The sequence below is a fragment of the Epinephelus lanceolatus genome, chromosome 23 (assembly GCF_041903045.1).
Source record: "Epinephelus lanceolatus isolate andai-2023 chromosome 23, ASM4190304v1, whole genome shotgun sequence".
NCBI classification, from domain to species: Eukaryota; Metazoa; Chordata; class Actinopteri; order Perciformes; family Serranidae; genus Epinephelus; species Epinephelus lanceolatus.
Window position 1 is genome coordinate 22,391,659 of NC_135756.1, and position 14,968 is coordinate 22,406,626.

Here is a 14,968-nt window from a genome sequence, read left to right on the forward strand (position 1 = left end):
AGCCCCCAGCATGTCTTGATTCAACTAAGGCTCCCCCAAACCTTTGTGAAATAAGCTTCAACTCAGATTGATTTAAAGTCCTCATATTTGACATCTTTGCCAGTCTACGATGGAGACTGTAATGAAATGTAAAGCTAGCTTCAACGACGAGGTTTGCATATTTACTATGACAAAGAAAAACATTGATTATGTGCAAAATGCATTGCACAATTAATTGGGAAATGCAAACTAGACCAAGTTAGACCCCCACCATCTTAACCCCTTTCCTAAAACACAGAACTCCTATTGGCTCCTCTCAGGTGTGTGTCAGACACAAGTCCCACCCTCTTGACCTTTGTGGATTATGTGTGAAAGCAAAGGCTGTGCGCCTGCTGCTCGTGTGTGTGTGTGTGTGTGTGTGTGTGTGTGTGTGTGTGTGTGTCTGCATGCATGCGTAAACACATGTCCATCCAGGCATATTATGATAAATATTCATGAACCAGCTCAAGTGAACTGAGACACAAAGCAAAACACGCTGCGAGCCATCTGCCAGCTGCAGTCATGTGATACTGCTGTTACTGAGATATTCAATAACTTGTGTCTAACTAGGCAGAGGTTAATTAATTGAGTATGGATTTTTTATCCATAAAAAGTTGTGTATAGTGTAGCTGTTTTTAAACTACTATTAGGCAAAACATATTTTCATATCATATTTATGTTTCCCCCAGTGTTCCACTGCTGTTATCAGGTATGTCATTTCGTGTCCCATGTGTGTCGTGAGTGGGCTGAACTGTCCTTGTCAAAAGGAACATTTCCATTAAGCTGGTGTCAGTGCTGGAGGCCAGTCGTGTGTGTGCGTGTGTGTGTATGTGTGTGTTATCCTCATACGCCCTCTCTTGACAGCCACCATCAAACCTCTCCCTCCTTCCTGCCCGGAGACCTTTGACCCAGGAAGCAGTCAGAGCTGTGATCAGTGACCCAGTCAGAATCCTCCAGTGGTAGCTTTGTTGTAGCTGTCACCATAGTAACCACGGGTAACCAGTTTCAAGGCCTGTGGTGTCGAGCGATGGCCTTGTGAATGGACACCGGTCAGTCCGCCATATAGACAACAAAGCGAGAGACAGAGAGAGGGGGGGAAACTGAAACCCTGAGTCAGCGGTACGCTCTGTGTCTTTCCCGCTCTCTTAACCCGTCTCCATTTTTCCAGGCATCAATGCCAGATGCCCTCTGTCACATCACTGCTGAGCTGTTTTCACACTGGACTCTGACATAAAAGACAGATCCAAGGTCTTCGTCATGCGTCTTTATCGCTTCCTGTGAACTGGTGGGAGTTGTCTCGGCATCCTGAACATTCTGGTTGGCACTAATAAACAGTGAATTCTTTACTGTATGGTTGTTGCGAGACAATATTAAATACAAGACTACCTCTTGGACATAACCTCTGATCCCTGCAGACATCTTACATCTTTCATTATGATTCTAAATCCTGCACATTTCTGGGCAGAGTTTAGCTGCATTCAGCCTCTTACAGGTCGAAGACTTGTTCGAGCTTGCTGCGTACAGACGAACAGTGAGGAGAGTGATACAGTGGATCGGCTCTTGATGTCAAGAGCAGCTGCCAGACAATAGAAAGGCTGTTGGTGAAACACAGTCCTGCTGAGTTGTGTTAAAACAGCTGCTCATTGTGGGTCTACTCTCTCTTTTATCTACAGCTTTCCATCATATCTGTGTCTCCTCACTCAGACTCTTGCTCTGGGCGGCCATTAGACCACAAACAACACACACATACACAAATACAAATATAAAAGTGCACCTGCAGGCTGATGTATTATAAAGGAGCTGTGTGTTTGTGTGTGCATGTTGTTATATAAGTCATGATGGTGTACCTGAAGGCACCATTGAAGCACTCACGCTGAAAAGGATGTTTCCTGCAGTCATACAGTCCTGAAGAAGAATAGAGTGAAGCTCTTTGGTATTTACACTTCAACAGAGGCCTTTCACGAGAGAGGGATTGGCCATGTGTGTGTGTGTGTGCTGCAGTGCGGCCCCTCATTAGCCTCTGTTGGACAGCATCCATCCGCAGTTCAGGCACCTCAGAGGACCACAGTCCACTCATATCTTCATCACAGCACTCACAGACATTCTTCAGTTGCTAAGGCTCAGCTGTTGTTGAAGCTTTTTACTCCACTGCACATTATTCATAACTGAGACAGAAAATACTGCTTGTTGTACTCTCACTTTTCACACTTCTGTTCGAAACCGAGAGCTAATTTCCAAGGTAAATTTTATAGTTTGTGTATGATTGATTGAAGAAAAAAAGGTATCTAATAAAGAAAATGGAAATGGGTGTGTCCTGATTGCAAGCTTTGTTACAAACATGGATTGTGTAAAGGTGTGTTAAACTAGGCATGCACTGATATGGATTTTTTTCAACCTATACGGATAACCGATAATTTCCCATTTTTGTATTTTAAAAAGAAGTGCATGATTTGTAGTTTATGTACACCTGAGGGTAAGAAAGGCTAAGATGTATTCCATTTTACATAATAATGAAATACTACATAATAATAAAAATGTTACATTATAACTTTAGTCCAAACCAAAAGTGAAGAGGTCCAGCTCCAGGTAAGAGGGAGCACATAACTCCCATTCTGGCCTCCCTCCACTGGCTGCCTGTGCACTTTAGAGTTCATTTTAAGATTCTTTTATTTGTTTTTAAATCTTTAAATAGTCTCGCCCCCGCCTTACCTCTCTGAGCTGCTCCATCCCTGCGCTCCTGCTCGGTGCCTCAGGTCAGCTGATCAGCTGCTCCTGGAGGTACAGAGGTCCAAGCGGAAGCTCAGAGGGGATAGAGCTTTTTCTGTTGCTGCTCCCAAACTTTGGCACGACCTACATTTGTGCATCAGACAAGCCCCCTCACTGTCCACTTAAAACTTTTTATCCCTTGGCTTTCAACTCAGCATGAGACTCGGCACTTGTTTTAGTGGTTTTATTGTTTTTAATTGTTTGTTTTATGTCTTATGTTTATGTACAGCACTTTGTTTCTGCTGTTGTTGTTTTTAAATGCTCTATAAATAAAGTTGAGCTCAGAACGTCTCGCCTCTGGCATCTCCCTCGTGGCGTGCCCGCTCAGCTCAGTGGCCTCTCCAGCTCTTTCTCCAGGTGTGGCTAATTGCGGCTTATGAGTCATTACCACCAACACATAAGACATGTATCACACTACCAATAAAGCTATCATAACACTATTCATCGCGTGAGTGGAATGGCACAGGAAAAAAGTTAACAGGAGTGGGCTGGACAGGAATTATAATAAGAATACATCAGTTTTTGTGTAAATATGCAAGTGTTGCTTTTATTGTTTTTGTGTTAAAAAAACAACAACACGAGAATGGGATGGAAGGCAATCTTCCAGGATAGGGACAGGACAGGAATGTTTTTTTTTTTTTTTTGTAGGCCTGGGGTGGGACAGGAGTTAAAGTCACTCCTTGTTCATCCTCTGGCGCAAATTTTTATACTGATGCTTTTTCAGCTCGGGTGGACACGTCTTTGCCTCAGTTTGTGCCATGGGGGAAAATTTGCATCACCATGCATCATGCAATCGCACCACCTTTGCCAACATCCCTGATGCTGTAAAACCCAATATGAGGGAAATGTCTCTTAAGTTGTTTGTTTAAATATTATTTGGGTGAACTGGCTGTTGAAAGCAAAATTTGGCCTGGGCTTTGGGATGTAGCAGGTAATGCATGATGCAAACGGATTATTATAGATTTTAGGGATTTGGGATATACGATTTAAAGGACTGTTTAGTTTAAGTGCAGTACTTTGTGATTTCTGTCACTCCTAAAAAACAAACTTATAGTATCAATAATGTCCATGTCTCTTTAAATTGCTCATATTTTTACTATCAAAACAGCCTAAAGTGAATTTTAAAGGCACAAAATCACTGTTGGTGGGACCAGTCCTATCAAACACATATATTTCGGTCATTTAACACTACATACTGAATGCTTCTCAGTATTACAGGATCCAAAAATATGTGACTGTACATGTTGAGGTCAGGTGATGAGTCAGGGTGCTGGTAGCAGTGTGAAAAGTGCAGAAAAGAGTCTTGTTGTGCACTGCCTCGTGGGCTCAGATGTTCCTTTCTGTTTGTGTTGAATCACTGGGTGCCGCCTGCTGTATGCAGCGTCTGAGCGAACCTCAACACTAAACCAAAAATTAGATTAGTGAGGATTAGATTCGGAAGGTAGGAATGAAACGTCGTGCTTTGCTGTCAGCGATGATGCAGGGTGATCGGCTGCATCCCGAGGGAGCGATTTGATTGGCTGATTGTCAGGAGGGGTGATGTCAGCAAGTGATTTGGTTGGCTATGTTTCAAGAAGGATGAGATCAGCAGCATGGTGGTGATGGACTGACTCATCTCCTTTTTACCAGCATCTCCTCATTTCCTGTCAACCTCTTTTGCTGATCAATAGGTCAGCAGAGGGGAATGCTGATGGCGAATTTATCTATTTTTATATCATGTATCTGCTCTTATTTCTAAGATCAGGATCGGATGATGGTCTCTAACAAAGTCATTAAAATACTTAATGCCTTGGTAATAGCCACCAGGTCTACTTTATGTCATCATATAGGATGTTTTTGTGTGTGGTTGTGTGGTTCAGCACAGGGATGCTTCTCACTACACGCACATGCTGCAAGTATACCTAACTGATATTATGTGTGGCATGTAAATTCTTAAGCTGGTTGAGATGTTTTTCTCCTCTTGAAAGTTTCAGAGTATGAGACCTCCAAAACCAAGGCCGGTGGCGTATGATGTCTGGGCTTTCTCTAAGCATGAGTATGTGTGCACGAGTAGCCCAGTGTGTCTCAGGCTGTCGCTGTAATCGCAGTAATGAGACGGTGAGCAGGAGCCTAACAGGACCCGTCACATGGGGAGAGGCTGACAAAGCTCCTCTGTGTGTGTCTCTGTCTGTGATGTGATGTGTGTGTAGGCCTATGTATGTATTATAAAAGGTATATGTGTATGGACTATATTATATATGTGTGTGTATATGCCCCATTTCATTTCGTAGAAAGTTCAGTGAACTGTATCTCAACTCTCTGAACTCCTCACAGAAGTCACAGCCAGCCAGAGGCTTTTCTTGGAGACTGGTTTCTTGTTTACAAACATCATTGGCTGCACGCTAGTCAGGGCGCAAAACCACTTCGGCTGCTGGTCACAATATTGTAGTCAACCACTGTAACCAGTACATTTTGAATTGTTTGTCAATTCTTGTTGACTCTAAAATAAAGCGCCATTTTAGAGTTTGATCTTTTATCTTTTATTTGCATATTAATACATCATTATGGAAATTGTTAGCTAACAAGAGCTGATTATTAGTCGGGGTGGAGGACCCACGATACGATATTATCACGATACTTAGGTCACGATATGATATTGCGATACAATATATTGCGATATATTGCAATTTAGTACCTTTCTTTCCAACTGCAAATTATTTCCCCAAAGGAAAACTTTGTCAACATGGGTTTTACGCCCTCTGTGACACCAGATTGAGTGCGAATGACGTCTGCTACTTGCCACAAAGCATTTCAACTGACCGTCATCTAAAGTTTGTATTTGTTGGAGAAAATATCTGGTGCTTACGTTTTAGGAGACAGCTAGCTTAATGTTTAGACTGAAAACGACGAACAACAGCTAGCACGTCTCTACCCAAAGGTAAAAATATCTGCTTAGGAGCATCTTTGAAGCTCACTAAATAACTTGTTTTATCTCATTTAATCCAAAAAAGCAAAATGCTACACTTTTTTTGGCTAATAGTAGCTTCCTGATGTTTGATACCTTGGGACAAAGCCGTTTCCCCTTGTTTCCACTAATAATGCTAAGCTAAGCTAGCTAGCGGCTGGCTCCAGCTACATTGTGGACTGACAGCTGTGAGAGTGATGTCAATCCCCTCATCTAAATCTTGGCAAGACCGCCAATGAGCTTATTTTCCAAAATGTCAAACTATGGCTTTAAAGGTCTAGTGTGTAGGATTTAATGGCTTCTAGTGGTAACGTTGCAGAGCTGAAACTTCCCCCCATGTACCAAGTGTGTAGAAGAACTATGGTGGCCAACGCAAAAAACCAACGGCCCTATTGAGAGCCAGTGTTTGTTGTATTCACCAATTCGCTCCACGATAGCCAATCAGCATTGAGATTATGACACCAAGGATGTACTGGTTCATTCATCGATTGAGCAATTTCACGTGCGTATGAAGCAGGTAAACACAAAATATTCTAGCGTTCAAGCTTGTGCAAGTAATGAGACGCGAAAATTCGCATCCCGTTTGATGTGACACAACATTTGTCCACTCAGGGCTACTGTAGAAGAGTGGCATCGAGATAAAAATGGCTCATTCTAATTATAAAAACCAAAATGATTCTTATTTTCAGAGATTATAGATTAATGAACAGTAGTTATTAGGGATGGGCATCAATTTTTGATTATCGATGATTGATTGTTAAGGCTTTTGATCGATCACAAATAATTTTGATCGATAGTCGCAGTGTTTCCCCTACAATGCATGGCGAGCCGCCGTGCCAACGAGACCCCCCGCCCGGCAAGCATGGCGGCTCGACGGGCCTACGAGACCCCTGCCGGACCTATGCCAGGCAAAAAAAATGATAAACAGACGGAGGCTCTCATCGCTCTCCAAAGCCTCGGCGGCTTCCCTTGTGGCCTCTGAAAACACTACGCCATTGAAAGACGGAGGTTTCGCTGAAAACTGAAGCCTGTAACCCCTGGCTGGCAACGGTTGTAAACACCCAGGGGTGAACTGCGCATGCGCGCCATTCTTCCTCTTTGGCCTGGGGGGTTGAAGCTCAAAACTGGGGCAGCTGCGCTCTCTTGCGGCAACAGTCTGCACTGCACTCTTTGTCTTCTCTCTTTTGAAATACTCGCTTATCAATTAATCGATAATTGATCGTTAATTTTTTTGATGATCGAATAATGAATTTTGATCATTTGCCCATCCCTAGTAGTTATGAATATTTTATACCATTTTTGCCAATGGATGCCCCTAAATCCTACACAACTGACCTTAAACTACTAAAATTTAGGCATTTTACTAGCGTGGAAAACACATCAATTAGCGACAAAGTGTGGCTCACTGCAATGATTACATTTTTCTGTAGCACAGAGGCGTGTTCATGTGTTTCAGGTGGGAAGACATTCTTTGTAACAGAGGTCACAGGGTCACTGGGCTCTGTTTACTGATTGGCTGTGGGCTGCAATTAGACACCATGAGTTTAACTATCCCCAATGTTTGGTTCGGCCACACTTCGCCACAGAGTGACAAACCCGCAGCTCGGTGCAGCAGCTGCAGCTTTCCATGGCTATTACATGGCAGCTCGCCACAGGCCACGCTTGGTGTGTTTTTGGATTATGAGTTTTTGGCTTTTTGGGGCTTTAACTAATGACCACTGCTTGTACAACCCTGGCAAAACAACGTAGACCTTCTTGTTATAATGTAAAGTGGCTGATGTCTCTCTAATCCTCTCCACTCTGGAACTTCTTAGTATGTTTTTCTCGGCCTTCCCTCTGACCGGCTGAAACTGTCATAGCAGATTAATGTGTTGAGCAGTTATTACACAGAGGCTTTCACTTGGCCTTGGGGGCCCCTGATCTGTTTGTGTGTACCTGTGACTCGGGTTTTCACCTTTGATGTGTGGTAGTAGTAATAATAGTCATTTCTTGACACTGTACAAGACAAGATGCAAAAAAATCAAGCGCGGCCAAAATCACAAAGTATCAACATCCTCAAAGCAGTGAAGCTGCATGTACAAGAGAAAGTGTTGAGGCATGCTTCTCTGTGTGCGTGCCTGTGTACAAGTGCGTGATTGTGCACATTTAGGAAGTGGCGGAGTTATATTTCCTGGAGAAACAGCCTGTGAGGAGCCAGCGTGTGTCACTCTAGAAGGTGGATTAGTGCTGAAAGTCTCCACAGCGCTGAAGGGCAGCCCTTATTCAGCCAGGAGAAAAGAGTGTTTTGGGTTGAACCACAGAGTGAAGCCTGCCAGATCATAATCACAGCTAAAGTCAGTCACACTAATAACACACCAGCAGGACGGGCTTCACACCTTGCTTATCCCTCACCTGTCTACAGTTAGCTGAGACACGTGTGATGCCAGAACTTGTGTTAGTTGTGAATACATACCCAGAGAGAGGTCCATTGTGCGACAGTGCTCAAAGATCATTAATGTAAGGCGAAGACACACTTGATCTTTATTTGAGATCCGGTACTAGAAATGCACCGATCCAGCTTTTTCAGTTTCGATACTGATCCCGATGCTGTGGCTTTGAGTATAGCCAATAACCCGATACCAATCCGATACCATGGTTGACCTAAAAAGCTATATACCTTTACATGTATAACAGAAAAGACTAGAGGCATCAGGCATTGATGACTACAAGATGAAACAGATTATGCAATGATGAACTATTTATTTTTAACAGAAATAAACAATTGTGCAACAGCAGTTGAAATAGTGTGAAATACCTCCACACGGCAGATTCTCTCCTTCGCTCCATGACATTTGACGTAGCTCGCATCGCAATAGAATTAAAGGGAAGGGATCACCTCAGGTGTAGGTTGCATTTTCTGATACCCGATACATCTGTTTTGATGATATCGGGGCCGATATTTGATCCAGATATCAGATCGGTGCATCCCTATCTGTTACACACCATCAAAAATCTAACAATGCACAACATGGATGAAACCATGTGTTTGGAGGCAAATAGCTTTGCAGCATGTAGCCCATTAAATACAAACAGAATTTGCATTTACTACTTTGCAAACCATGCTAAATCTTTCCATCTTTAAGGCAGCCATTGGCCTCCATTCATTTTGGTGCACTATTGAAATCTATATAGTTGGAAGACTAACGTCCAGCTTCAAGTTTGGTTTTGCACCTTCAACACCTCCGCAGCACACCTGACACATCCATGCATGGCTTTCAGTTCTGAGTTTGCCGACCTACACACTCCATTGGTTATTCAAGTCAATCTTAGTTTAATTAACTAACTCTGGTTGTTTTGACTAAAACTTATGTGCGGACTCTCTACTTGTCACATTCACTGAGCCAGTTTGTGACTGCTACTATGACTCTTTCCGATGCGTCTCATCTGATGCTAAAGGCCACTACCTAAACGTTGATGTATAACACATTGGGAGTGAAATTAGGTTGGTAGCTATCAAAGACAAGATTTGTAGGAGTGATTAGTGGGGAAAGAAGTTGTTAAAAATAAGATGGTATTATTCAGAGTAGTCCAGTGGGTTGGCATGAGGTAGGATGTTTTAATCTTGATAGTGGTGCGTAGAAAAGTCTTAACATCTTTAGCACCTTGAAGAGCAAAGAAATTAGTGAGAAAAAGTCTCTACGTAGGGTTTCTAAAGGCTGAAGCAACTCAGTCATGGTCTCGTTATGTGAAAGACAATCATTACACAAAGGGATAATAGGTCTGTTTGACTGGATGGACTGTGGTGGCCTCCTAATGTAGAGATAGTCATCAGTGTTTTGTCTGAGCTGTAACCATTATGTCTCGTCTCTTTCTTTTCAGCCTCTGTCTATATTTTCTTTCAGACAGTCATCTTCCTCTTTAGTCCACCCTTTCTATCTCTCAATGTATAGAGGACCCTGAGGATGTCACACAAAACAAACATTGTGTCACACTGTGGAGATGAACACAATCAGAAAGACTGGGCATGTAGTCTAAATGGGGCCACTGTTAAACAGCTGTGTTCCCTCGGTTCTTCTACACAACGAGCAGCCGATCACTTGCTTCATTGTACTGTGCTGGATTTGACGTTTTATGACTTTGACATCTCATGTTGAAGTCCTCATTTCGGCGCACTTCTTTCAAGTTGCTGAAGTGAACAATGACCCAGTGACTTAATGCCCTTGCTGTAAGCAGCAGTGAGTGCCTCCATTGTTACACGGGATTACAGTAATGGCTCTCTGTCAGGTTTTGGGAAAGTGGCCAAAGGGATTAACGCAGATTCCCTCCTGTAATGCCTGATACCATCCTACTATTAAATCACAGTCTCCTCAGATGATCTAAACACTCTGACTGTTACAGTTACATCAGTTACACCTGGAACAGCCTTAATTACGAATGGCTTTAATAAGCTCTGTTATAAAAGTTAAAGCAGCACTAATTTATATTTCCATGTTAACGACAGGTCAAACTGCTCCTAGTGACAAATCCACGGAGAGCAATTACCTAACTCTGTGGTTCCCCTCAGCTCTATGGAGCTTTTTAGCATCTCTTTCAGCTCACGTCTTTGGTATAACAGCCAAAACTTGATCTGTTTTGGCTCACTCTCACTGTTCCCACAAGTACTTTTTTCCAGAAGCTGTTTTTAACTTTGAAAAATCCACTGTACACCATCTGCCTGTACCAACCAACAGAGAAAACAAAGTTAGCAACTAACTGGAAAACATAGCAGAGCATTTAGCAGCCATATTTAGCCAGATGTTTCCCACAGGATTTGGTGTAGACCAAAACAAAGCTAAAAGGAGCCCACTGGTGACAAACAAATGCTAGTGTTGCTCTGTGTCTGCTGAATGTGTAACCAGGCAAGTGTTGCTAACTCAGTATTGTAATTAGGAAATAAAAAGTTTTGAAAAATAAAGGAATTCTCTATTTCTCTACTATAATGTTGTAATCTGTTTGTGTCATTTCAAAATAAGACATTCATCCATACTCACACACATTGGCTGAAAATGGTTTTAAAGTTTTAAATTCAAGTGTGAAAAACAACAGCTGTTCAAAGGTTAAATTGCTAACTTTAAAAAAAAAAATGGAGTTACTGGTTTTCCCCTTATTCTTAGTTTATCAAACATTTGATAACATTTTTAAGGAATATTTAACCCCCCATATGACCATGACGATGAATCTGTGAAGAAAAGATGCTTTTTCTTGCATGCCTTCATGGTGAACAAAGAATCCAAAAAACAAATAAAATTCTTGATGACTTGAAGTCGTAGGGTTCCGCATTTAACAACAGCAAAACATCTGTTCACAGACTCACACAACTCGTGCAGTATAATCCACGTCTCATTTATCCAGTCGTATGCTCACTACTTTACAAATAGGCAGCTCTTTCCAACAGGGAACTGACCTAAAAGTGAAATATATCTAAGCTTTCTTCTAAGCCAGACTCCATTGACAAAAACGTGAATTTTACCTCATTGAAGACAGGAGCTGCTGGTCTACCGCTGCCTCCATCACTTAGTTAGTTTGTGTTGTTGTGTGGCTTTGACTTAGTTCGGCTTCACCAAAGTCACACAATAACACAAACAAACTACAGATTGAGGCAGTGGTAGACCAGCAGCTCCCGTGTTCAGTGAGGTAAAATTACTGTTTTTGTCAGTGGAGTCTGGCTTTGAAGAGAGCATAGATAAGTTTCTCTTTCAGGTCAGTTCCCTGTCAGAAAGGGCTGTGTGTTTGGGAAGCACCAAGCATATGACTGGATAATGAGACTGACAGTGCAGGAGTTGTGCTGATAGTTTTGCTGATGTTAATGTGGACCCCTATATCTTCAATTCATCAAGAATTTCCTTTATTTTTGGATTTGTTGTTCACCGTGAAGGCATAAGAAAAAAAGGGGTTTTTTTTGTCACGAATTCAGTGCAACACAGGGTAATTGATATACAAATGGTTATTTGGGGATGAAGTATTCCTTTAAGGGTCTAGGGCCAGTTGCACAAAGCACCTTAAGTTAAGATTTTCCTTAAATTATAAGTTAAGGTTGCCTTGTGATAAAATCAGTTGCACAAAACATCCTTAAGTGTTCTCCTTAAGGTTTTTCAAAATGTTTACTTACTCATTATTATCTTGGTCTTTTTACTTAAGGAATTGCTTAAAGTTTGTCAAACTGTCAGACTTTAGTAGCCAAAGCAAGGACAAAAACATGAAGTACCTCCGACTCCATCTTAACTGCAACATGGCTGAGTTTATGGAGATAAATGAGAAAAAATAAGGCTTCCAGGAAGAGTGTTCTGCGACCAGGAGAACTTGATGGACACACTTAATGATGAGCAAATGATTTTGAGCTATAAATTTGACTGGAAGTCAATTTATGATGATGACTGTCTGGTGTTAGATTACTCAACTGTCCAGAGCTGCACTCTTCCAGACTCTTTACAAGTAATGATTGCTCTGTGGTTTTAGACAATGTGGTCTTTCCAGTCAGTTACTGGTGAGGTATTTCATTTAAGACTTAAGTGTCATACTTTTAGTAAATTACTGACCTCCTTTAATAAATACACAGTACTGGAATAATAGATAGCACCACAATACTTGCCAAATTAGGAGATTGTTAGGTGAATGCTACCTTCATTTTAAATATATTTTTCTAGTATTGATACTAGATGATAGTAAATAGCCTGAGCTGTACTATGACACAGAATTAGTCAACTCTGATGTCAAAGCTTGACAAGCAAAATGATTGCGCTGCAATTGTAGGATCGTGTATCTACATTTTGACTCGTTTCACCTGCTTTCGCTATCAGTAATGAAAGACTGACATAACATATATCATTTATTGTGCAGACTCTGCTAAATTGGGCAGTTCTGCTGTCCATAACACAAAGGTGACAGTAATGCTCTGCAGGTGTAAAGTTACTGCAGGTAGGACTGTGTGTCTCCTCAAGCCTGGATCCACTGGTCCCTCTTTTTCATCAGGGCTTTAGTCCCAGATAGAGTCTGCTCCACACACACACACACACACACACACACACACACACACACACGCACACGCACACACACTGACTGCCCTTTCAGGCCATTCAGAACGTCTATAGGCCCTTGCTGTGATGAATGTGAGACTCTTTTTTTTAATGCAAGCACACTCAAAAAGTAGTGCACACAGAATACAAACTGCATGCAAAGCACCACATCCTCACACACACACACTCTCTCACACACACACACACACACACTCTGAGTCAATGCCTGTCAGCAGAGCAACAATAGCAGCCATTTATAATGATACTGTCCTGAGATTCTCAGGTGTCTTGGTTGTTATTTTTCTCTTTAATTTATCTGGGTTCATTTTGGCTGCAGCTTTGGAGAAATAAATGTTATACTTACAAAAAAATATCCAAGCAGGAAATTTCCTTTTTTTTCTAAAGCATGTCCAATAATATTTCTGGTATTTCAGTGTTATCTTTTGCTGTATATAATCTTTAATATGTTCCTTTCAAGGCTGCAAATGTTTCTCCCAATAAGTCCAAGCCATTTCCTTCCAATATTTCACTTCCTCTTCAGGTGGACAGTGAGTTCAGTGATGAGTGGCCAGAGGTGCATCATGGGAGGAAATGATGTAATAACAGTGTGTTTATTTGTACTAAAGCAAACGGAGCGATTCCTTAATGAAATCCAGGGTGGGACTGTTTACCCAGAGCTCTCTCTTGAACAGTGAGGGCACTGTGCTGTGTATGGTGGCTGCTGCTGGAGAGTATGCTGGCACTGCATGGTCCTTCTCACACACACAAACAGACACACACACTGCACAGTAGCAGCACTCATCTGTTTGCAGCTGAGTGAAAATATTACCTCCTGCTCAGCTACATTTTTATCATCACAGCTGTAAAAATCAATCATGTCAAATAGCAGATAAATTCGTGATCAGGCTGTGGCTGCATGCACAGACAGCTCCGCTCTGCCGCTGTCTTACAAACACATTAACAATCATCCACAGATCGGAGTTGCCAGAGGCCTTGAGAATCTAGGAAAGTTTGTGCATTTAAAAAATGAGGCTTTAAATTAAAATTGATTGTGGAAATGTCCTCAACAGGGTTTGATTTTTTTCTGGCTCATATCTGTAGTCATTATATGAGGGATTTCTGGGTTTTTTAGGCAGGGCTGCTTCTTGCTATTATCTGCTTTTAAAGCGCCAGTCAGTCTTGGATGATAGACAAAAAATGTTTCCTCAGGAGCTGAAAGTTTGGAAGAAATCCAGACTACTGTCTCTGTCTCCCTCTGTCTACCAGGATCCGTCCTCAGCTGGCCAAGGAGAAGATCGAGGGCTGCCACATCTGTACGTATGTGATGCCTGGGGAGCCGCAGGTGGTCCTGGGTAAGGACAAGGCCTTCACCTACGACTATGTCTTCGACATGGATACCCAGCAGGAATCGATCTACACCCACTGCACTGAGAGGCTCATCGAAGGCTGCTTCGAAGGCTACAATGCCACTATCTTTGCATACGGACAGGTGGGTGATTTGCATGCTGCTAGGTCGGCACAGGGCACATATGCACTGTGTTCCCTCTTTGCATCGCTCCAGGGGATGGAGCTACTTCCAGCGAGATTTACGGCGGCATGTGACATGAAGCTGATTTGGTTTCATATCATCACTCTGGGTACTGAGGGAGTGAACATGCCTCAGAGCTGCAGCAGCTCTGTCAATACACTATCAGCTGACTTGTTCCGACCTGCTTGCTCCACCGCAGCTTTATATTGGCTCTGATAGATTAGCCTGAGAAGGCGAGATAGAAAGGGAGTTTATTACCCAATCAAAGCAGAGTGTGAACAGATTGCTTCGCCTCGTACCAGAGCAGGGAAGTAAAGTCGAAACATAACTGAGCGACATTAAATAGATGAAACACTAACCTGCCCTCTGACGGTTCAGCAGTTTAAAGGAATAGTTAGACATTTTGGCAACACTTTTTTACCATTCTCGTGTCTGTACGGTAAATATTGAGCTATTGATTGCAGCTGGTTAGCTTAAAAGTTGTTTTTACAATTTTGTGATTGTATTGCAAATTAGATATAAGGTGGCATTTGTGAGCTTTAAAGCAGCTAAGCAAAGCTAACTGGATGCTCACTGCAGCTATGTAGTGAGCAGATGTGAATGCCATTAATCTTCTTATCTTGCTTTCAGCAACAAAACAGTTTCTTTAATAATCTTTTACTACAAAAACCAGGTCCCTAT

At 42.1% G+C, this 14,968-nt stretch overlaps 1 protein-coding gene across 6 annotated transcripts in view; it reads left to right on the top strand.

Annotated features, from left to right (window-relative positions):
• The window catches only part of LOC117249209 (kinesin-like protein KIF21A), a 51,943-nt gene that overhangs the window by 8,062 nt on the left and 28,913 nt on the right, over positions 1-14,968 (top strand). For all 6 annotated transcript variants that reach the window (XM_033614676.2, XM_033614678.2, XM_033614680.2 and 3 more), the window contains exon 2: positions 14,026-14,248. In XM_033614676.2, coding sequence (XP_033470567.2) covers positions 14,026-14,248 — 223 coding nt within the window. The remainder of the gene's footprint in view (positions 1-14,025; positions 14,249-14,968) is intronic.